The sequence below is a fragment of the Camelus dromedarius genome, chromosome 8, assembly GCF_036321535.1.
Source record: "Camelus dromedarius isolate mCamDro1 chromosome 8, mCamDro1.pat, whole genome shotgun sequence".
Lineage (NCBI taxonomy): Eukaryota > Metazoa > Chordata > Mammalia > Artiodactyla > Camelidae > Camelus > Camelus dromedarius.
This window is the reverse complement of record NC_087443.1, coordinates 54894014-54917411: the sequence shown is the minus strand read 5'-3', so window position 1 is coordinate 54917411 and position 23398 is coordinate 54894014. Positions and strand designations below refer to the sequence as shown.

The window sequence follows — 23398 nt, the reverse complement described above, 5'->3', positions numbered from 1 at the left end:
TTGGAAGCAACCAAGATATCCTTCAGTAGGTGAATGGATAAGTAACTGTGATCCACTCAGACAATGGAATATTATTCAGCACTAAAAAGATCTATCAAGCCATGAAAAGACATGAAGGAAATTTAAATACATTTTACTAAGTGAAAGAAGCCAATCTGAAAAGGCTACATACTGTATGATTTCAATTATATGACATCCTGGAAAAGGCTAAACTATTGAGACAGTAAAAAGATGAGTAGTTGCCATGGAGTAGGGAGTGGGGATGGCATGAGGAAGGATGAATATGTGGAACACAGAGGACCTTTAGCAGTGAAAATAAATGGATACATGTCATTATACACTTATAATTGTGTGCCACTGCACATTTATACCTTTATAATGGTGGTATAGAATATGCACCACCAAGAGTTAACCATGATGTAAACTTTGGACTCTGGATGATAATGATGTGTCAGTGTAGGTTCATCAGTTTTAACATGTACCCTCTGGTGGGTGATGTTGATAATCAGGGAGGCTGTGCACGTGTGGGGGAAGGGAGAAATCCTTTTACCTTTCTCTTAGTTTTGCTGTGAACCCAAAACTACTCTAAAAAGTCATAAATTTAATTAAAAAAAGGTAGGGTAGGTAGGAGTAGGGTTATAGTAGGTATCCTTCCCATAGGAAGCAGAGCCTGATCTTATGCTTTCAACTGACTGTATTTGTTAATTTTAATTTTTTTTAATCTAAGAGATTTTTAAAATGAAAGTTAAAGAGATACCTTAACCAAGATAATTTTAAACTGAGTTCCAGACTATAAGCATTCTAACAGCTTCAAGTGTGCTACACATATGGAGTTAAATGTAAGCTGCTTGAGGCCAGGGAGATAAGTCTATCACTATGCACTTGAGAAGGCCAGTTATTGAATTTAAACCTGTCACACAGGGCTTAGAATCACATCAGTGTAAATCTTCTTGCCCTGGTTTGAAATACTTGTTGCTCTTTTTCTTAAATTCAGCTTTTAAGAACGGTATGTATTACCTGACTGTCTTGACGGCTGTTGCTAAACCCTGGCAATGTGCCAGAAAAAGTGACAATACACAGAACTAATTTTAGAGAGATTTATAAGGGGTAAATTCCTAACCCACATGTACAAACCTGTTAAAAATTTTACTCTTCAAAACAAATTCTGCCAAATTTTAAGTTGAATTAAATGAACAGACCATTTTTATTCACTGTTGACCCTGTTCCCTCTCACACCCTCGATCAATTCTGTGTCCCTACTTTTCCTTGAGATGACTTCAGGATTATTGTTTAATACTTATTCCTTGAGATGACTCCATTATTGTTTAATTATAAGCTGCAGTTGCTAACATACTAACAACTGATTTTAAGCTCAGAAGGCAAAAAAAAAAAAAAAGCTGTGTCCAATATAATTTTGTCAGCTCTGGTGCTCAGTAGGGAATACATAATGAAGGGACAAATGTTTCCCACCACTACGGTTATAGTCTCCATCTGGATGGCTTTACTTAGTAAGTATAATTATGATTCCAAGTCTGACTTACATGGTGACGTGGTTTAAAGAAACTGCAGATATATATCAGATTTATATTTAAAACAAAACATCAAAACCATTTTACTGAAAACTAGTTTTATTTTAAAATTAAGTGCATAGCACTCATCTAATTCCACTGGTGTAGACTTTAGCACCATACTCACTATTTGCAATTAATGTCGTAACACAGATACTTTTTGGTTTGCAGTCTGTACTTGAGTAGTGTTTATTTAGTGGACTTTGGTAAAGCCCTTTTTATACATATCATTAATTTTTTCACAGTACACTTTTAATGATGGTCCGGTAATCTCAAAAAACAAAAACAAAAACCTACTTTAAAGACTAATCAATAAATTAAACAAAACAAAACCCACACAGCTAGCAGTTGTGAGTTGTATTGAAACCTAATAATGTTTTAAAAATAGTTCTGGTTTTCCAACCACCCCATCCCACCCCACCCTGGGTATGCAGCAATAGTAACCAATTATTTATTTTATTCCACCCACTCCAAAAAAATTTCATCCAGTGTTCTTTAGCTTTTTAAATATAAATTGGGAAAGTGTTATTACAAGGTTTTTTAAAAGGCATATTCTTCTATAACAAGAATGACATTTAAACCAATCAGTAAAAGCATTTGACAAGACATTAAATTACCATAGGCACCAGTTGTTGTTTCAAGTTGGGATCTTTATCCCAATATCTTACATTCATAATAGTATTATTGAGGTAGTTAAAATACTGAAAATTGGACTCCAGGTTGCTAGGTTCTGAATGTGAAAGTGAAAAATACATTTTCTTTTGAACCCACTTTCCCCCAAATTCAAGTTCTCTTGAGGTAAGAACTACCAAAATCCAATTAGCAGCCTTCTATAGAGAAAGTGATGACACTTTCAGAAAACAATTTTCATGTTTGAAAACTGCCATGAGTGAGTGTTCTTACCTGAGTGGTTTTTTGTTTTACCTACCATACTAATAAATCCACATCATGCCCTATGTACTCTAATTATAAAAGTTACCTTTTAAGGAAAGGACATTCTCTAAGAATTCACGCTGGCAGAAGCCACCCACCCACATTCATCTACTGGAGCCATCTGGATCAATCCATTACTGTGTTGAGTCCCTTCCCTTCCTAACAGAAGCCATTGGCTTGATTACTGAGACTCCTGCTGCATACCCACAACATCTTTATAATAAGTTTGTCCTCAATGCATATTGTGACAGTCACACACCTGCCATGCAGTTTCCCTTCTATTCAAGTGCTATCTTTTAAAAAAAAAACACAAAAAGACACACCTTACTAATTTTTAAATCAGAAAGCTTCCCTCCACCAAATCTCTCTTCTCCCACAGATAAGAGCACAATGTGTACAGTTTCAGTTATTACAATGAGTTTTTCCTTTTTAAGTTCATTCCCTCCAAACTCTTAACCCCCAAATTGCCCTTGCTGTAGTGACTTCTTATTGCTGTCTTCACTACCAATACGGTGAACTATCCCAGGGCAGTGCTGGGGCCAGTCTAATGAAAGCCACCTTTGCCTGCTCACACTGACTGGCTAGATTCAAAGCTTGCTTATAAAACCTGTCTTCCACATAGCAAAGTGCTGCTCTAGCACAACCTGAGAACTACCCTGGCCACATTCCACTTCAAAATAAACCTACAGGACTTCATTCTGGTACTGATAGTTTACAGTTATGCCTTCCCTTGAAAAAACTTTTTTAGAGTAATTTCAAATCTCAGTATAAATCATTGATTGCACTGAGAAATGCAAAACCTGTATGTGTATTATGAATGATAGGAACGACCACTTCATTCTAAGCTACAGTTATGTTCTCGTTTGAAAACACATTCTAGCAGGAGTATTTTAACCTTTGTTATTAAGGTAGTTCATACACTAACATTCCCAAAGCATGTTGCATTACAGTTAAGTGTTTCCAAGTAGTACAAATTCCCTGAGTTAAGTGTGTTTTAATTCTAAAGATTTGAGGTTGATCACTTAGGGAAAAAACAAGAACAAAAAGTTATGACCATGATTTTAAGAGATCTACTCCACCCTTGATTTTAGTACATGAATCCAGATACCTACACTATCTGTGATAGGAAGTTATATAGAATATCTAAAAAAAATTTTAACTGCACAGACTGGTATAGCATAGCAATTCATGAGTTTAAACTTAGTCAAAATTCATTTATAGATCAAAAATATAACTCAAAACTGCAGAATAAAAAAAAAGGACCTCTTCAAAAATTAATACTGTAACTTTCCTTCATAAAAAGACTTGTTTGGCAAGTCCACAGATAAACATTAGTCTCTGACATATAAGCCAACATTAGGCCCAGAGCCCACCACAGGTCAAGTCTAGAAATGGCAAATTGGAGTCTGTCCAAATTTTCTGTTGTGTTGAATATTTTTGAAATATTTGGACCATCAGTTGGGGCTTTAAAATTTGTGATACAGAGATTTGTTTTAACAGGATCTGACATACACAGAGTTTGCAGTATTAGCTTAGTCCTCCCAGATATTCAGGGTACACTGGAAGGGAAATTTAATCTTCCTGGTGGTGGTATCTGAAGAGTTCTGATGCAATTTGGATCCCTTTCCTTTTGAAGAGAAGTTTACAAAAAGCTTGCCCCAGAGCTTCAAGTCACAAACAGTCTGGATCAGGTCTTACCTTCGCATAAAATCACCTTTCAAAGCAGGGAGTAATGCAAGGGTAATGTTCATTTATCTGGTAACTCCGGTTATAAGAAACATTCAGACAGGGCTTAACTTCTACTGGTATTGCTAGTGACATGCCAACACCAGTCTGCACGTGCCCAAGGCCCTGAACACTAGTTTGGAAGCCAGCAGGACATGTCTGTAGTGTGTAAGATGAGGTGTGTGTGGTAGATACAATCTGCTGACAGCTTGGTTGTTCTGATACAGGATGGCGATATTGCAGTGAGGTCTGATGCGTCTGATGGAGATACTGAGGTTGCTGAAAGTGAACTGCCCGAGAGGGCTGGGAGGCTGTCTGGAACACACTCAGTTGTGCTGACTGAGGTCCTGCCTGTCCTCTCTGTTTGTTTGCTTCTTTCACATCATTATCATGAGCGCTACAACATGGAGAAAGGAAACGGTTCATATGTTACTTAAGAAGAATCTGCAAGAAAGTCATGCACCACCCTGAACTCCTTAATAGGTGACTCTGAGGATTGCCCCACTGCCCAGGTAGCAGCCACTGCAACCGTAATTTCAACAACAGAAAGCTCTAACACTTAGCCTTCTAAGAGTTCCTTTTCTCAGTACAAAAATTAAGAACTGGCTGCTGGTAGCTTTGAGGGCTATGTCCAGCTTGGGAGCTGTATCTACAATAAGCACCTAAATATGACTACCACTTTGATGATATCCTGGTAGTTCCATAATTCAAAGATGGGGAAACAGGGAAGGGGGCAAGATTTGCCTGGATGATCTCATAGTTACAGGTTCATACAAGAGCAGCTCCTTCCTTATTATGAGCCCAGAGTCATACTAGCAATGATAACCTCTAACTAGGTAACAGCCAAAAGGAACTCCCCTTCCACCAAGCACTGCTCAGACAGGGGCTTGCTCACCCTAAAAGCTCTAGGCCTTTGAGATGTTGTTCCTAGGGCCCCTTACACATGGAGAATGTTAATAAGAAATTATAAACACAAGAACAAAGAAGCTTACATTAATAGCCGTTCAATGCACTGCACTAAGAAATCCCAGGAATAAGCAGTAAGACGATGCAGTCTTGTAGGCCACGTTGGAGAAAGACGAAGTATAATCCTTGAAGAAGCCACACATGCTGCAGCTACTAAAGAAGGTGCATAATTTAGAAAGGCATAATCTGTGGAGACATCAAAAATGAACCTAAGCAACAGAATACCCAAGTCACAATCTCACAAGTCACTTTCTGGCATCCACAACGACTCACCTTGCAAAGATACTTCCAGGAAGTAATCTGCGTACTTGGCCATATAGAGTTTAGTTTTTTCTAAGCAAATCATTGGCCAGCCATCATGAAGATCTGTTTCATGTACTGCTTCAGAGAGATAATACTCAATGAAATGGGCAGCTGTTGGAAGGCAGAGGTTCCACTGAAAGGTTTCTAATAATAACAGTTCCATATGTAGCAAATTTTGTTTTGTTAATACTAGGTTCATATTAGTCATACAACCCAGGCTGTTGAGCTGCTCCAGCTTAGGCACACTATCTTCTTTTTCTTCAAATTTACCTTATAAGCAAAGGGAAAATAAGAGCAGGAGAGAGAAAATGTTAGGCAAGTGATCAATGTAAGTCTAGTCACTTAAATGGGATCTGCTGTCTTAGTACAAAGATTTAGATACAAAGAATTTCTCCCCCCTACTGTGGGCTCATACAACTGTGCCAGAACTCTATGGTTGTCATATTTGCATGTTTTCTCTCCTAGTGTCTCTGTCCCCAACACTTCACTCTCCCCTAAAAAAAAAAAAAAAAAAGGAACATGTAAACATTTTGATCTATGTCCTATTGTGTAATGAAAATAGTCCTATGTGCCAATGAAAAAATAACTCCCTCTTATCTTACCAGTTGAATCTTTTCAGGAAATTTCTTTTTGGAGGCAGGTGGTAGTTGGTAGAAGAAAATAATTTTAGAATGGAAGAAAGTTTAAAGAATTTAATGTCACAGAGTTATCTGAAATCAAAAATAGCTAAACTTCAAGTGTTTCATCTCATCATATTTTCAGCATAGTCTCAATTCCAGAGAGAGATGAATAGATTAAAGGAAAAAAACTGGGTGAACACAAGTGTTCTCTTTCTGCAAAAAAAACCTATCCCTCCTCTTCTGAATTCAAAATAAAAACCTAGCCAAGCCTGTTAAAAAAAGGGGACGATATTTTATAACCACTTTCATGTCCCATTACTCAAAGCAGAACAGAAGATGCTCTGATGGCTGAACTTCATTTTTCGAAGGCATTAACTTCTTTTCAGGAAATACTCATCCATATGTACACCTGAGGAGTAAAACGCCCTCTCCAGCCCCCAAATAATTTTTCTATAGATTATGTACCATCTTACACTTTAATTTCCAAGCAAGCACTTTACTATATATAAACCATTCATTTTAGGTATATCTAAAATTTATGGCTGGAGAAAATTCAAACTATCAGGTACTATTATGATTTTCCAAATGCAGCAACAGAACCCGAGAGTTGTCTTTAAGTCTCTTTGGGTTGTTGTTCCACTTACACTTGTTAAAAACTACAGTTTTTAGAATAGGTTATATATTACTATATTAAAACTTTTGTTTTACTATTTTGATAACTATTTCAATATATTTGGCTTCTTCAGAAATCTTATTTTAATTATCCATTTAAAAACTTTTTTGGAGAAGAATCAGAAAGACTGCCAAAGCCGAGGAAACCAAACAAGTTTCTCTGTGAAGTTTCTCTTCCAGAAGGGATGGGTTTACACTACACGCTGAAGTTGCTACAACAAATGTTAGTGGCTAGGATCACTGAGCCCAGAAGCTCAGTGTATTCGGAGCCGGTGAGGCTTGTTCAAGTTGGCTCGCCTTAGGGGCTGGGGTAAAAAGCACTGCTGACTATCCTGGTCTTCGCTTAGGAAGGGGGAACTGGGGTAGAAGGTTCTATGCCAGGAGGTTCTAAGCTCATGACTTTAAGAAGAGTCTAAGCCCAAAGAAGCTTAGAATTTCACTCCTGCACCAGAAATTTTGAAATTCTTTTGATCTAAACCACTCTTAGTTAAGTATTGCTGCAGGTAGGAGTTGATCCAATAAACTTACATAATCCAGACTTTTCTGGGTAGCCCTTCCCAATTCAAATCACATAAAGATGAATTTCACAAGTTTTGCCAATAGCATTTATTAGCTGAAAGCACTCAAGAGGTCTTAACGATAGTCATCCAGCAACATCACTGCATAAAGATATATAAGAGAGGAACACACTGTTCTTAGTATAACCGAATGGAATTCTTCAGAAGGAGAATGACCTAGGAATTCAGTTCAGTCCCTCTGGATGAATCATTAAGGCTTTCAAAATGCCCTGCGTTTGTGTAGCAGCAGCAATACTGGCAGTAAACTTCAAAGGAATATTGTAAAAATTAATGAGTTTATTTATGTCATGCTTGAAGTTCCTTAGAAGAAATTAATATACTGCAGGAAATTGTTTAATTCAAGGATCAAGAATGTTTCATATTATCTCCTTGAAACTTTCAACACAGAAAACAAAATTGCATATGACCAATTTTGCAGCTCAAAGTAGCAAAGTTGGCCAGTTCATTTAAGGTCAATTAAACTGAGCCAAACCAAAAATGGAAGCCAAAAGGAAGGCTTACGTTTGAATTCCCAAATCTGTGCTTTTAGACCAAAGTACTACACCAGGTTATATGGGGACAACAACTTCCAGAATAGACAGACTTCTATATTATTAAGCATCCATTGGGTTTCTATATTTATAAAGTATTTGGCTATTAAAAGTGTGAAAGCCTTTGCATCTTGATTTGCAAAGTTAAAAATAACCTGCATACTGCATAAATAACCATACTTGGGATTTTAATTCAGGTTTAAGTTTTTTTTGAACCTTTATATATAGTGATATAAATACTCAGATACATGGATATTAAAGGATTTCAAAACATGTGACAGCATCAATGAGTACCTGCATTTATATCCAGTTTTTACTGTGCTGAATGCCATGTGCATAACTATTTTACATCTACTTATCTGTAATACCATATACAGATCACAAAGATCAGTTTCTTCAATTGAAAGGAAATACCAGAAGCCATGTGATTATATTGATAAAGGCCCCAAACAGGAAATAAGGGCACAGGAAATTCACATCTGCTTCCCAGAAAATAAAGAATTAGAGACCACAGAAACAAAACATCAGGTTGTCTTTCCTTTATAGGAAATGTTCAGATCAGCTATGGAAACCAGCATATTTTCAAAGCCAGCAGTGAGTTGCAGGTATGGTAATAGGGCATGGATTAGATGTCACTTTGGGCTCTGCCAACCCACATTCTAGTCTTTTATTACTAAGTAGGAAAAAAGTCATCCTTAACTATTTACCAAGAACTCTCACAAATTTGTAAGACTATCAGTCTAACAGAAAAGCAGGTAAGAAACTGGAAGAGATAATTCATATGGGAAAAAAGGTGCTATTCACACTACACATTAAGATATAAATCAAATCATCTGTGAAATACAATTTTTCACCCATCAGAAAGTAAAAAGCTTTGTCAACCCACCATTGGTGAGCAAGGAGAAATAAGCACTTGTCACAAATTTTTTCTATTAAAAGCCTATAATCTCACTTTTGGCTTCATCTTGACTCCAAGATCTTTTCTTAGTTACACAATACCTTGAGCAAATTTTCAAAAGCTTTATGTCCAAGACTGCTTACACGTTCTCTGTAAGTTCAATGCTGAACACAGAAGCCAAGAGAAGCCAAGGTATACATGTTAAAGAGTTGGAAAAGTAACCTGAGACACAAGAGTTGCTGAAATTCACATTGCTGACAAAAGATTCAAATCTATTATGTATATAGATTTCCTGTAATCCCTGCTCCAAACACTACACACCACTCCCCACTCAGAGATAATCTGTAGGCTTTCTTCCTACCTCTAGTAGTGTATATACTCAGACAGCTGGATATGTGTTAGTCCCTGGAACTTACATGCTGTGCTCCATTTTTAGCCAAACTACCAACAGCCTTCCAACCTACTTAATAACTGAAATCCAGCTGTCACCTAGTCCTGTCAGCTGTAAGCTGTTCTTTACTTTTATATAACAAGCTACCCATCCCAAAGCAGGGTGCAGCTGGGGGAGGGGGACATCCAGAGTTCAATCATTCTTTGAGGACAGAGGCATTATTTATATAAAGTTTATGATAACTAATTAGAGAGCTGACATTGGAATCCAAATGTAAGAAGAGTCTAAGAATGTAAGAAACACTAGAATGAACTCCATAAATTTAAAACAGACATGAGATAATGAAAACAAGCTATCAGTGTATATGCTTCCTAAGCACTTCTGTTGTAGTAAAGTTAGACTGGAAGGAGGAGGGATTGCAGTGGGCCACTAAGGGCCATGTTCTTTGATTCCTCACCCTAGTGTAGAGCTGATGAACTCTTCTGACCACTGCCTGCTTGGGAGGAGCTGAGACCCTGGGGATAGCTGTCACACCTTCCTACTCTCCAGTGGAAAAGGAACAATGAAAAAGCAATTCTCTGAGGGAAAAAGGGGTGGTGAAGGGGTCAGCAGAACAAAAGGAGGAAGTATCTGACTCAGCTATAGGTGATAAACAATTCACATCTCAACCACAGCAATACAAATCCCAAAGCCGAGTTCCTGGAAAATGAGCCAAAAGTAACTACATATTACCACATAGATCAAATCAAATAATCTTCAATAAAATAAGTTGATCATGACCTTAAGCTAACAGTAACAGATAATTTAAAACCAAGAACAACTGAGAACTCCATTCCAACCAACCTAAGATGGTGTACAAATAAAGTGTCCCTTCCCCAAACTGGAAACTGCAGAAACTTGGCACCAATGCCAAGCACTATGTGGTGGCCAGAATTCTTATTAGATTATTCAACTTGAGTTCTCAAGTCAACTTTGGTAATGACATGTACTTTATGAATATCTTTTATAACCCCCAAGTCATTTAGTAAGTTACTTGTAAATTTTAGGCACAAATATAAGTCAGTTTATGAACTGACTATTCACCATTCATAATTTCAGAGTCCACAGGCACAGACCAAGTGGGGCTTGGTAGAAGTAAAAGGACAGTGATGGCCATGGCAAGCAAAAAATCATTTTTCATGCTCTCTAGTTTTTAAAATAACCTAACTTGCATGTTTGATTTCCAGTGTCTCTGTACTATAAACTCATCCTGTAATAAACTAACATTTGATAGGATAACAAGAAGCCATTCCATATGGATTCTCATACATCTGACTTGTCCAGTATGGGTTTTTCCAATCCCATGAAAACTGTTAAACCACAAAGGGCTTCATAGCCAGTGGTGAAACACATGCAGAATTATACACATGACTGCTTATGAGGATGAAACCTTAATTAAAGGTTAATTGTAAATGTACAAGCATTACCTCTCTGGCTTTCTGGGTGGTGGGGAGAAGTGCAGGCGATGTGTCTGGACCGGAGAGGACAACAGATTAAAGGAGAAATGTAGATGTTTAGAAAATAGTATTCTGGTAAGAATTTGGCTCTAGTTACATGGGGACAGGGTTGGAAAATAAAACTAGAAAGCTGGCTGGGTCCAGATGAAAGGTTCTAAGTGTTACATTAAGGAGTTTCCACTTCAACCCACCCGCAGTGGGAAGTCATCACTGGGGCTGTGTTTATATATATTCAGCCTGGTCCACAAAGGATTTGAAATAACTTACAAAAAGACCTTCAAGGAGATAAAATAAGGAGTTGAGGTGATCAGCTCAAAAGAAAAATAAGGGCTCAAAAGAAAATCTAAGAGATTAGAACCAGAAATGATACCACATAGGCCTGCATTTGGTTTTAGGTTTATTTGCGTCAAAGAGCAAAGGTGTTTTAGAAAGAACTCTGGTGGCAGGGCAGAGGGGGGCATGTTCCTTAGCAGCCACAGTGGATCCCAAATCAAGTGGGGGTTAGAGGTGAAGGCAGTCAATAGTTCTACCTGTTACTTTAAGTGGGACTTAAACTTTTATTGTAATGACATGAATAATATAAAAACTACATAATGGATTCAACTTCAATATCAAATACTATCTGTTTACATTACTAAGAAGAAAAACTCATTTCAGTACCTTTACTCACCCTCTTTCTCTTTAGTCACGGTTCTAACAAACAATGAAATGAGTTCCAGTAAGATGTTAAGACAGAGAGGCACCAAAAAGCCCATTATCAGATTCTGCCTTACAGATTACTATATAGTTGTGCCTACTGCAAAAACAGACATTTTCACATTTGTAGCAATTGCATGTTCATTAAGCCAACTCATTACATAGTAGCAGAAGGTATTCTAACAACACAAGAATATGGTACCTCTTAGACAGAGTTTCTCAACCTAAGCTCCACTGACACTTTGGGCAAGAGAATTCTTTGTTGTTGGGGGTTGTCCTATGCACTGCAGATGTTTAGCTTTCTCCCAGGCTGTGGCAGCAACCTAAACTGTCTCCACACATTGCCAAGGATCCCCTGTGGGGCACAGCTGCCCGTGGTTGAGAACTACTGCTTTAAGGCCTTGGTTCTCAACTGGAAACGTACATCAGAATCACCTTTGTAACTTTTAAAAACATCCAGGTCCCATGATGTAGATTCGGAGTCAGTAGATCTGGAGTGGCCTAGACATCTGTATCAGAATATTCAGGATGTAGGGCTCAGGCACTTGTGTTTTTACAAGACTCTAGAGCCACTTTTTAATGCCTGGTTTAGAATTAATATGCCAAAAAGAAGCACTTTCAACATAAACTTTCTGATACTAGTAAACTGGAATGAATGGAATTTGGTGATGTTTCACTGCGTTCTACATAAATTTATGTTATTAAGAACAATGGAAATCTTCACTCGTGTAGATCAGACTCATACTTACTTGCTAGAAGCAGACAGGAAAGTGCAACTAAATGCAGCTGCTGGATAGAGATGTCATACCGATCCATAAACAGGTCCAGCAAATAGACAGCAAGATGTCGAGCAGAAGGGCAGAGTGTGAAACGATTACTCACAATGGCAATCAAGTCAGCAAAATACCTTCTGAGACTTAGTTGAGGGGACTGGCCTTTATAGGAAGGCAATTTCAGCTCCTAAATCAAGAGGAACAACATTTAGTCTAAGATAGCCTGTAGGAGAAGTATCCCCACAATGCAAAGACAACACTTTTCCCTCAATATATTGATTCAAGTGCCTAAAACACACTTTCCTCAAGTGAAACACAAAAATGAGTGGAAAGATAATGAATGGCATTTAAAATTTAAAGCCAAACTTTTCTCCTTATTCTTAACCACATCTGATGTGACTGCTTAAAGGTGTGTCTTGCATTATAGAATAAATACATTCTAGCAAGATTTTTAAATAAGGGAATCTTGTTTTCCTACCAGGTGTTTTCAGAAAAAAACATCATCACCAAAATATCAACTATACACACACCCCCTCCAAGAAGCTAAAAGCTTTTGGTTAAGGTAACAGATAAATGGATATGGTCCTTGTATGATGCACACTATATTATATTTGCAGGGATGTGGAAGGTAGAGACTAGTATTCATCCACTAGTTTCTTCTAATCATGTTTCTCTTTCAGTAACTTAATGATCTCTCCTTTGCCATCATCTTTTCATACATCTAAAATTTTTCCCATCGTCACTGTTCAATCTCGGAATTATCTGAGCTCTTTTTTTTTTAATTAGGAAATTTCTGTACTACTAAAATATTTCAAGAATATAGAGAAAGAGGGAGGAGGGTATAGCTCAGTGGTAGAGTGCATGCTTAGCATGCACAAGGTCCTGGGTTCAATCCCCAGTACCTCCATCAAAAGTAAATAAGTAAACCTAATTATCTCCTCCCACACACAAAAAAAAAAGATCAAAAAAAAAAAAAAAAAGAATATAGGGAAAGATGGAAAGGTTCTAAATTTGTTTTATGAGTTCAGCATAATACCACCCTAAACCCAACAGGTATCACAATGGAAGGAAGTAACAAGATTGTGACCCCGAAAGCATAGGCCAAAAAAAAAAAAAAGAAAAAAGAAATTAGACTTCATCAAAATGAAAACTTTTGTGCATCAAAGGACACTCTCAATAGAGTGAAAAGGCAACCCACTGAACAGGAGAAAATGTATGCAAATCATATGTCTGGTAAGGTGTATTCAAAGGACTTGAATAAACATTTCTCCAAAGAAGATATACAAATGGCCGATAAGCACTACAAAGATTCTCAACATCATTAATCATTCAGGAAATGCAAATCAAAACCATTATGAGATACCAGTTCATACCAATTAGAACTGCTATTGTTAAAAAACTTCAAAAAAACAAAACCTGGAAAACAGAAACTAACAAATGTTGACAAAGATGTAGAGAAATTGGAACCGTTCTGTATTGGTAGGAATGTAAAATTGTGTAGACACTGTGAAGAACAGTATTTCAATTTCTCAAAAAAAAATTAAAAGTAGAATTACTATATGATCCAGCAATTAAGTTAAAGTAGGGACTCAAAAAAACAGGTATTTGTACATCCATATTCATAGCAGCATTATCTACAATAGCTAAAATTGGAAACAAACAACCCAAGTGTCCATCAACAAATGAATTGATAAACCAAATGCAGTATATACATACAATAGAATATTATTCAGCCTTTATAAGGAATGAAATTCTGATATATGCTACAACATAGATGATTAAGTCATCTAGAGAGGATTTAAAGTATATGTAAGGATGTGTGTAGGATACATGCAAATACTACTCTGTTTGGAGACAAGCATCCTCAGATTTCAGTACCCACAGGGGTCCTGGACACAGCAATGACTATATAGTGTTTTACTTACCAGATTATATTTTATTAACTTTTGCTTATGCTATCAAGAGTGGATATAGGAACTCATATAAATGTTTCGTCAGATTGCAAGTGACAAAACTTTACGGTGGGCAATGAGGTAATACTAATTTTTGAAAATGCAGACTACAAATACCCTCTAATCTATCAACACTAAGCCTAGGACCCTACTAGGCCTATACCCTACATATAAGGAGGTCCTTTGCAGCACTGTTTTTAATAGCAAAATGGTGGAACAAAAAAATCTTAATGTCAAAAACCTGGATGGCTCTCCAGAGAATTATGTTGAGTGGATAAGGCCAATCCCAAAAGGTTACATACTGTATAATTCCATTTATGTAACATCCTTGAAATCACAAAATAAAAAATAAAAAACAGATTAGTGGTTGCCAGAGGTTAAGGGGGGACATGAGAATGGGAGGGAAGAAGATATGCCTATAAAAGGGTAACATGAGAGATCTTTGTGGTGATAAATATACAAAAAATGTCCTGGATCTTGACTGTATCAATGTCAATTCTGTCCCGTTGTGATCACTGTACTATAGTTTTGCAAGACATTACCACCGGGAGAAACTGTGAAGGTAAAGGGTACAGGGGATCTCATGCTATCATTTCTTAAAGTTGCATGTGAACCTATAATTATCTCAAAATAAAAGGTGTAATTTAAAAAAAGCTTGGTATCTCTCAACAGGGAACTGATGAAATGAACTATGGGACGTGGATTCAATGGGGATATTAAAATAATGGACAGTAGACCTATGTGTTGATATGGAAAATTTTGATAAACTGAATGAGATTGGGGTGGAAGGAAGGTACAGAACAATAAATATATATTTATGACCTCTTATATCAACAACAAAAAAATTATATTTGTAGATAAACTAATTTATTGGGTATCTTTTCAGGAAAAATAATGCTGGTAACCTTGGGGAATAAGGGAACAGTGAGGGTTGGGGAAAGCTCATTTTAAACCTGATACTATCCAAAATTTTTAAAAACCATATGCATGTATCACTTTAAAAAATATGTATTAGTGAGAGTTATTTGGGAGATGCACTAATGGGCCATTTTGTGTTTTTAATGTTTATATAAGTAAGAAAAGCATCAAAAATTACTACTGAAGAAAAAACATTGGTTTAGGCTTGCTTAACTCTTTGAAGAGAAAAATACTAATTTCTCCAAATAAAGGGAACATGTTGATTTTTCATGCAGGCTCTAGAGTTTTTCTTTTCTACCATTTCTGTAGATCTTTACAATGGTGCAGATGAGTTTCAGTTTCAAACTTCACCTTTCTTTACTGTCATCATGTAAGATTTATTGAGCACCTTCCACGTAGGAGACACTGTGCTAACCCAAGTGGTAAAAGCTGGAAAACAGTTTAAAGCCTCTTTTTAGCAAGTGAACCAAAATACAGAGATTATCACACTATAAGGTAGTAATCACGGGGTATTACAGGAACACTGTGGAGAGAGATCTAACCCAGCTCAGGGGGTGAGATGCTGGGAAAAAAACAAAGCCAGGGTAGGCTTTCTGTAAAAGAGGCCTAAACAAGGTCTAAAAGACTCACTGGGAAACACAGGTGGAAGACACTGGTGGACTTTATTTTTAACTATATTAACTTTGCTAAATGAAGACAAAACAAAGGTAAGAACGCCAATCTCCATCACTAGGAATTTTTAACAATGTGTCCAATACATTCTCTTTATATTAATTTAAATTAAAGTACAAGGGCTTATCAAATGACTGTCAGATTTAGTTATTTTTGTCCAGGTACTGCAGTTATATGCATGAGAAAATGACCTATGCTTCTCTCAGCTTACAAATTTTTTTCTAATGTCTATTCCTGATCCCCTAGAATTGAACATTCTTGTTTCCCTCCGCTTCTTAGGATCCCATAGGACCAAAGCACAAAAGACCTAAACATATCTCCAGTCTCAGGTCCTCATCAACTCACCACCCCAAATGCCATCCCCTTCCCAGAATGGTTTAAATGTCCAGCCATGATGGAAACAAAGGCACGGAAGGAGTAACTGTGTGAGATATTTTCTTGATGTTTCTCACAAAGTTTGCATTGTTCCCCTCTGCTATAAAGCCTCCTGAAAATACTTCCCCAAGCATCCTAAGACACTAATGTACACAGCAAAACAATGAGAAGAAAGAGAAGAAGACAGAGGGTATAAGAGGACAGCTGCTCTGTAGGTTTCTTTAGTGGGGGCGGGCAGGGGGTAATTATATTTTACAAAAACAGTACAGCTGGCATTGGGGGTTGAAGAGGATTTTCATTTGTTGCAATTTTTACTCTTCCCTAGCAGATGCACTGCTGGTCATACCAATTATTCCTCTATAAACCTTGGGTCTAAACATAGAACACCTTCCATTGTGCCTGAATGGCAGCTGCCCAAAGGAAGACCTAAATTCAGAAGCTCTGAATTATAAGATTAGGCTCCATAAAGGCAGGGATCACGTCTGTCTCATTCACTGTTACCATTCTAACATCTGGCATAGCACCCTGTATATTGTAGGCATGCAAATATGTTGAGTAAATAAATAAGCATATGATTACCCAACTAAATCACCTAATTAATAGACTGGAATTAACATGCATTCTCTTTGAGAACAGTTCATTTCAACTTTCCTTGACTTCAGTGTACTACAAGGTCTCTACAGTTCCACAGGTTCAAGTTTTACTGATTAACAATTTTTTAATAAAGTGTGGCCACTGTGTCAAATCACAAGAATGTGGCTTACACAATATTTAAAGATAAAATAAAGACAACCCACGGTAACATGCCATACCACGGGTAGCCCAAGACAACTTTCAGTGGCATTCTTTCAGACCCCACACTATCTCATCCTCTGATAGTCTGTACGTAACTTTAATACAGGTTGTGTCTTATTCCTTGGATTCTCTTCAGAGCCTAATATCCCAAAACATTCAATAAATCTACTTGAGAAAAAAAAAAATCCACTTCCACCCACTTCCAACCTCAACTGACAAAATTAATTCAGGCAATCACTCAGAATTAAAATTACACATAAAATATAAGAATCAAAAACCATGGAAATCACCAAGAAAAATATTTTGTCTCATGTCATTAAAAAATACATGTATTATTAACATCAAATATTAATTTCACCACATGCCAGAGGGATAAAGAGTTGACACTTAGAAAATAAGAACATTTAAAACTGAAAGACAACATATGAAAAAAAATCAAAAGTATCTGGACAATTTTCAAAGTGGAAAACCTGCAACTCTTCTTAACATTCCAAAGAACCATTCCACAGTTGAGACTTTTCTGTGGTACAAACAACCTCTTAGAGGGCTGAGGTGTATTTAGTGTGTCCAAGAGACTAATAAGCAGCATTTAGAAATCTCAAACTTCAGAAAAGAATACAACTGTAACAATTTAAGTCAGAATTAGGTTTTCTAATCTACTTAACCTGGTTAAAAAACAACAACAACAACAAAAACAAGATACAAGTACATTATCATCCCAAGATCTCTCAACTCCAACAGTCAGCAGCCTTTTTATTAAAGAGTCAGGTGTTTTGCCTCTTTCTCACTTTCTAAACGTAATTTCACCATGGACAGAGGTAGCCATTCACTGAGTCAAGTTAGTTTATTTTGGATCTGGTCTCTTCTGGTTATCAAAGATGCAGAGCTGACATTACACTGAGATGTGACAAAGGAGTAAAATTGTTACTTATGAGCAACAATACACAGACTTTGCATTTTGCCAGTATATTTTTTCCCCAGTATCTTTAAAATATACTAGGTCTACTCCCTGCCTTTGATATTAGCTTACTAACTCCTATCTTAAGGCTTTCTGAACATCCCCCAATCTTGGGGTTTCAAGGGTAAAGAATAACAAGTTACCACTTTCTTAGTGCCTACTATATGCCAAGCACTTTCTGAGCACATGTATAGTATTACCTCATTTATGGGGCAATCTTCACAATCGCCCCATGAAGTACGTTCTATTATTAATCATTTCACAGATGAGGAAATTGGGAAACAGAAAATTAAGTAATTTGTCCAATGTCTCACAGCAAGTTAGTGGAAAGACCGGGGCATTTATTTTTGTACAAAAGTGACATAAGCTGCACGCAACAGCAATTATAGAATAAAGGAGGACTGCTCTGCCCAATAAAACGCTAGCACACGTATCTTTTTAAATACAGTATCAAATCTATGTTCCACCTGTTAACTAGAACATCAGAACGTCCCTTCACACTTTCCCTCTCCCACTAACTACGCCCCACCCTCCTCATTTAAGTTTCAGGTTCTTCTGATACAACCCAGGGGAAAAGCCAAGAAGTTAATTAACCTTGAGCAAATAAGCAAACTCGCCTTTTCTGGTCTGGAAACTTGTGGTTCAAGACCCTGAACGGGCTTTCCAAGGGGCCGAGATTCATACCAACTGGCGTAAGACACCGAATGGAAAGGTCGGGGCATCAGGGTTACCTTGTACCGAAGAGCTTGATGGATATCGGCAGCCAGCTGTCCCCGCCACCACTGCCCCTCCAGCTCCATGGGACCGGGCGGCGCGCCTGGCCAGACGCGGCAACTTCAGTCTGTAAGACACACCCCAGACGCGGTCACTGCCAGCTCCCTCCACGCGACCCTCCGCGCCATCCCCCCCCCCCCCAGGGGTGTGACCTCAGGCCACCCTGAGTGGCTGTTCATCTTGCTGTCCTAAAAGCAGCGCCGACCCAAACCAATTCCCTGACGCTGCTCCTAAGGCCGAGCCACCCAGTCCGCAGGAGCCTGCTGGTTTCGAGAACTGCCAGACCGGTGCCGGGCAAAAGGGGACCAACTTGGACCCGATTTCCCAAGGCGCAGACCCAGGCGCGTGCTCGGGAAAGCTGGACGGGAGGCTCGGCTTCGGGCTCCACGCGTCCCGGGTTCGAATTCTCTCCTGAGGAGCGGAGACTTGACATGGGTCACAGCCTCCCTGAGGTAAAAACCTTTCGCCGAAAACCTGGAGACGAACGCCCGCCCGGCTCCGGGTCCCCGCTGCAGACGGCCGGGCGCGCGCTCCTCCCTGAGAGCCTCCCCACGGCCCGGCCGGGCCCAGCGCGCACTCGGGCCGCCGCCTCCCCGTCCTGAGGAGCGCACGGGATCGCGCGGCCCCAGAAAGGCTAACAAAAGGCCGGGCCGGGAGGGTCCGGTGCCCCGCGCCCAGCCCAGGCCTGCCGGTTCCCACGGCGGCCTCCCTTACCCGGAACCGCGGCCCTCACAGGCCCAGCCCCGCCGGCGTGCGGGGAACGCCGGCCCCGCTCATGCCGCGGACAGTCGGCCGTAAAGAGCCGGCCTCAGCTCGGGCCCAGGGCCGGGGCGCTCGCGCCGCCCATTGTTAAAGGACCGGCAGGCGGCTCCGCGTACAAAGCCAGCGCGGGGGCACATGCGCCCCGCCACTGCCAATCTCGTCTCGCGATACAGCCGGGTCACCCCCGCGCCGGCCAATCGGCGGCCCGGCCGGGCCCAGGTGCAGCACCCGGCCGCGGCTTGCGGGCCCCAGCGGGCCCCGGCGGCAGCCCTAAAGGGCCCGGCGCGGCCCTGCGCTTCTGGGTGCCCGAGAGCCCCGATACCACCTACTGCGAAGAGGGCCCGAGGTGCGGGCAGAGGTCGGAAGAGAGCGCTGGAGAAATTATAATGCTCATCATCATTCCTTTGGCCAATTCGCTCATGCTGCTCACCTGCCGAGAACCTTCAATGGCTCCCCGATGCCCGACGAGGAAAGTTCCGATCCCTCAGTTTGGCGTTTAAAATTCTTCTAGGCATGGATTCAATCGGCCTCATCTCACATTGCAACAGCCCCATACATCCGAGGGGCTGCCAGTGGGATTATCAGTCCCCTCATAAGTGCTTTCTCCGTTTCCGCAGCCCCTAAAGCACTTTATCTGTGAAATTCTGCTGTCCTTTAAATGCCTCCTCAAAACCTATTCCTTCTTCTGAAAACCTAATTAATCTCTTTCTCTTTATTTTCTTTACTGTAGAAATTCCCAGAAGCTTTGAGTGAAGGGAGTTAAGATTACCTTTAGTAACCTAGCTCGTCAAATCTGTAGTGGATGTATTTTACTATCTGTGGTCATAAATCACGAAACTACAAAACTGAAAACACTCCGAAGTCAATTAAGGTGATGGAAGACCTGAAATGTGATTAGCAGAAAGAAATGCGATCAATTGTACTTTAACCTGTTTTGTAGACTATCACAAAAGTAGATGATCAGTTCTGTTCAGTGATCCTCATGTCTGAGAATGTAAATCAACCCCTTTAAGTATTAAAAAAAAAATAAATCATGGAACCCAAACCTTTTCACTCAGAATCCTCTGTCCCAGAAGATGCATGATAAAGATCTACTATTAAGTGATGAATATGTTGCATGAATCTGAGTTTTACTTATTGCAATGACATCTTCATACATGATCCACAGCTACAAATATGTATGTGAACCCTGTGACACAATGCTTATGCTCAGGAGAGCAAAGCTGCAGGAACCAATGTCAAGGCAAGGAAAACTCAGCAGCAGAAGTTGGTAGGGCCCAGTCTAGCCCAACATTGTCCCAGGAGAGGCTGCCTTAGCCTATATTAGTTCCCTAGGGAGGTGAGCTAAAAGCCCCATGCCATTTATAAGGGAATTTAAATAGTACCTATCTCCTCAGGTTCCAATTCATGTGCACTAAGCAACTTTATGACAATAATTTGGCTTCCCAATAACTTAAATGTCCAGGGCCTATTTAAGAACCCTTTCAGAAAAATGGGTCACAGACTGTAATCATCACTTTAACAAGTAGGTGTCTCTAATGGATTCTACTTTGAAGATGTTATTCACTGGGAGATAATTGTTCAGAAATCATTCTCACTATTTTCTGGATTTGCCTCATAACATGATGAAAGGATTTTAGTGTTCATTCATGTGTGTGTGTGTGTGTGAGAGAGAGAGAGAGAATATATATATATATAATTTGCCCAATATGTCTTAGATTATAAAATCCCTATAATGCAAAATTCAGGTTTATTACATTTCTTCATTAATTACCTAATAAATTAGGACAAACTAGACACAATTAGATATTTACTTCCTAAATGAAATAAAGTCTGCTCTCTATAGAGTTTATATCCTAATGGGGAGATAAATACAATAAATGAACAGCAACAAGAACAACAAAGTCACATGGCAACAAATGCTGTGAAGAAAAATAAACATAAAAAGAGAATAGAAAGTGACAGTCAGTGGACATAGTTTTATAAGGTGAGGTATGCAAAGTCCTGAAGGAGGTTAGGGAGCATGCAGATATCTGTGTTACAGAAAGGCCCTAAGGAGAAGGCATGTTTGGAATGAACATGGAGGACAGTGTATGCCTGGAATGAAGAGGAGATAGGAAAGATATTGTAAGTCTTGGAAGCAGTGATCAGCAAAGGTATAAGAGGATGGAAGTAAAAAAGGCAGAACTTCTACTTAATGAGCAGAGTAAGGAAACTGCAAAAACCTCAGTGTGCCTGCAGCATAAGGCAGAAGACGGGTTTGGCAAGAGATGAGAGTGGGACCAGAGTCCCCGCAGAGTTTTTGTAACTGACTGAACTTTAGGCAGTAAAAAACCATTGACTTTAAATTGTTTACTTAAACAATTCATTCATTATTTTAATGAATGCCAACAAAAAGTAAAACATTCAAATAGTAGAAAACTGTATACAATGATTAGCAAATCTCCCTTCCTCTCTTGATTTCAGTTTTCTCTAGAGGCAACATTATCACTGTTTCCTTTTGTACCCTTCTAGGGATATCCGGATATTTATAACAATGCATGTACTTAATCTTCTTGCCCCCATTTCATCACAAATGGTAACACATTACACTCAGTGTTGTGTACCTAGCTTTTGTCATAGGATATATTCTGGTGAACGTTCCACAACAGAACATCTAGAATTCCTTTCAAAGGCTACATCATATTCCAGTAGATGCAAAGGACTGGAAGGAAGCCAGAAGCCCTAGGCTCTGGTTCTTGGTTCTTGATTTATTGCTTCTTAGTGGAGTGGCCTTAAGGCAGGTCATTTCCCTCCTCATCTATAAAGTGAGCTGGGTGATGACTGAGATTGCTTCTGACTTTAACATTTTAGGTTCTTTGCTCTTGCCATACACATTCTGCAAAGAATTCTGTAGGGAAAGAGGCCCAACACTCCCCATAAAGCTCTGATCATTATCCAGTTTTAAAGGTTTTAAATTTAAAGCATATCAAGGTGGCCTGAGATTAAGATAGTGGAGTAGAAGGACAGTGAGCTCACCTCCCCCAACGTACACATCAAAAATACATCTACATGTGGAGCAATTCTCACTGAAAACCAACTGGAGACTGGAAGAAAGTCTCTTCTACAGCAAAGGCTGTAAAGAAAGATTCATATGGAGTCAAGTAGGAGGAGGAGAAGCAATCAGTTCAGGAGCTATGCTCCTAGGAGGGGACACAGAAGAGGAGGGAGATTAGATGGGCTCAGAGATCCTGCCTGGGGACTGAATGGTCTGAACCACATATTGGTCCCCCGGTCCTGGGTTCTTATACCAGGAAAGTGAGTCTCCTTAGCTGGTTTGAAAACCAGTGGGACTAACAGGAGTGCTGTAAGAAACCTAGACTCTGCTCGTGAAAAGTACACACAGCTTGCTTAGTCCTGGAAAAGGCGGAGAAACAGATTGTAACTGCCCAGGACTCTGGCCAGTTTCCCATGGCCACCTTAGCATGGGCCCCAGCCCATGCCAAGAACCTGTTCCGGCACCCCTACCCCAAGTGCAGCTCCCCACTAGGGCAAAGGCTGCTCTGCCAAGGAGAGTGGGATGTTATGGGGACAGAGCCAGCTCGGACCTGGCACTGCATCTGAATGGGGCAAGTGTGGCCATTAATGGTGCTTGCAGAAGTGGCAGATTAGGAGCTGTCTTGAGCTCTGACGGGCATGCTGGGACTGACCCCGGCACATGTCCAAGCCTGCACTGGGTGCCTGCTCTAGCCCCCCTCCTCCAGTGCTGCTCCCCTCTAGGGTGAAGAGGCTGGTGCTGGGAGTTGGGAGAGTGTACACTTAGAGGGAACACAGCCAGCTCTGACCCAACCTTCAAGGCTTCTGCTTCACCACGTTGGGACGTGTTATTGCTCCATAGGGCTTTGACAGCTACTGAGGATAGGAGAAGCCCTGGCTCACACATGGCTCTAGCTCTAGCCCCTCCATCTCCATCCCACCTCCCACCAAGTGATAGCTGCCAGCACACTCTGAGGAAAGATATGACCCATGCTTGCTTCAGATCCATCTCTCCCACCAAATCCACT

At 39.7% G+C, this 23398-nt stretch overlaps 1 protein-coding gene across 3 annotated transcripts; it reads right to left on the bottom strand.

The window, feature by feature from the left end:
* Window positions 1-1610: 1610 nt before the first annotated feature.
* CCNJ (cyclin J) lies at window positions 1611-19452 on the bottom strand. Of its 3 annotated transcripts, none has more exons than XM_031461484.2 (6): window positions 19308-19452; window positions 18551-18660; window positions 12126-12336; window positions 5466-5765; window positions 5219-5378; window positions 1611-4623 (listed from the first exon to the last, which is right to left on the bottom strand). In XM_031461484.2, exons 2-6 carry the CDS (start codon window positions 18617-18619, stop codon window positions 4212-4214), a joined length of 1152 nt encoding a protein of 383 aa, XP_031317344.1. In that variant the 5' UTR covers window positions 18620-18660; window positions 19308-19452; the 3' UTR covers window positions 1611-4211. The 3 variants fall into 3 exon arrangements, with proteins under 3 accessions (XP_031317344.1, XP_031317345.1, XP_031317346.1); XM_031461485.2 differs by having other exon boundaries at window positions 5219-5345; XM_031461486.2 differs by having other exon boundaries at window positions 5219-5342.
* Between the last annotated feature and the right edge of the window lie 3946 nt (window positions 19453-23398).

Excerpts from the sequence above, each read along its gene's own strand:
- CCNJ (XM_031461484.2), bottom strand. The coding sequence starts at position 18,619 with ATGGAGCTGGAGGGGCAGTGGTGGCGGGGACAGCTGGCTGCCGATATC. Across the intron at positions 5,379-5,465 it reads CCTGGAAGTATCTTTGCAAG|ATTATGCCTTTCTAAATTAT; the intron begins GTGAGTCGTTGT and ends ATGTCTCCACAG. Across the intron at positions 4,624-5,218 it reads TGCATTGAACGGCTATTAAT|CGCTCATGATAATGATGTGA; the intron begins GTAAGCTTCTTT and ends TCCATGTTGTAG.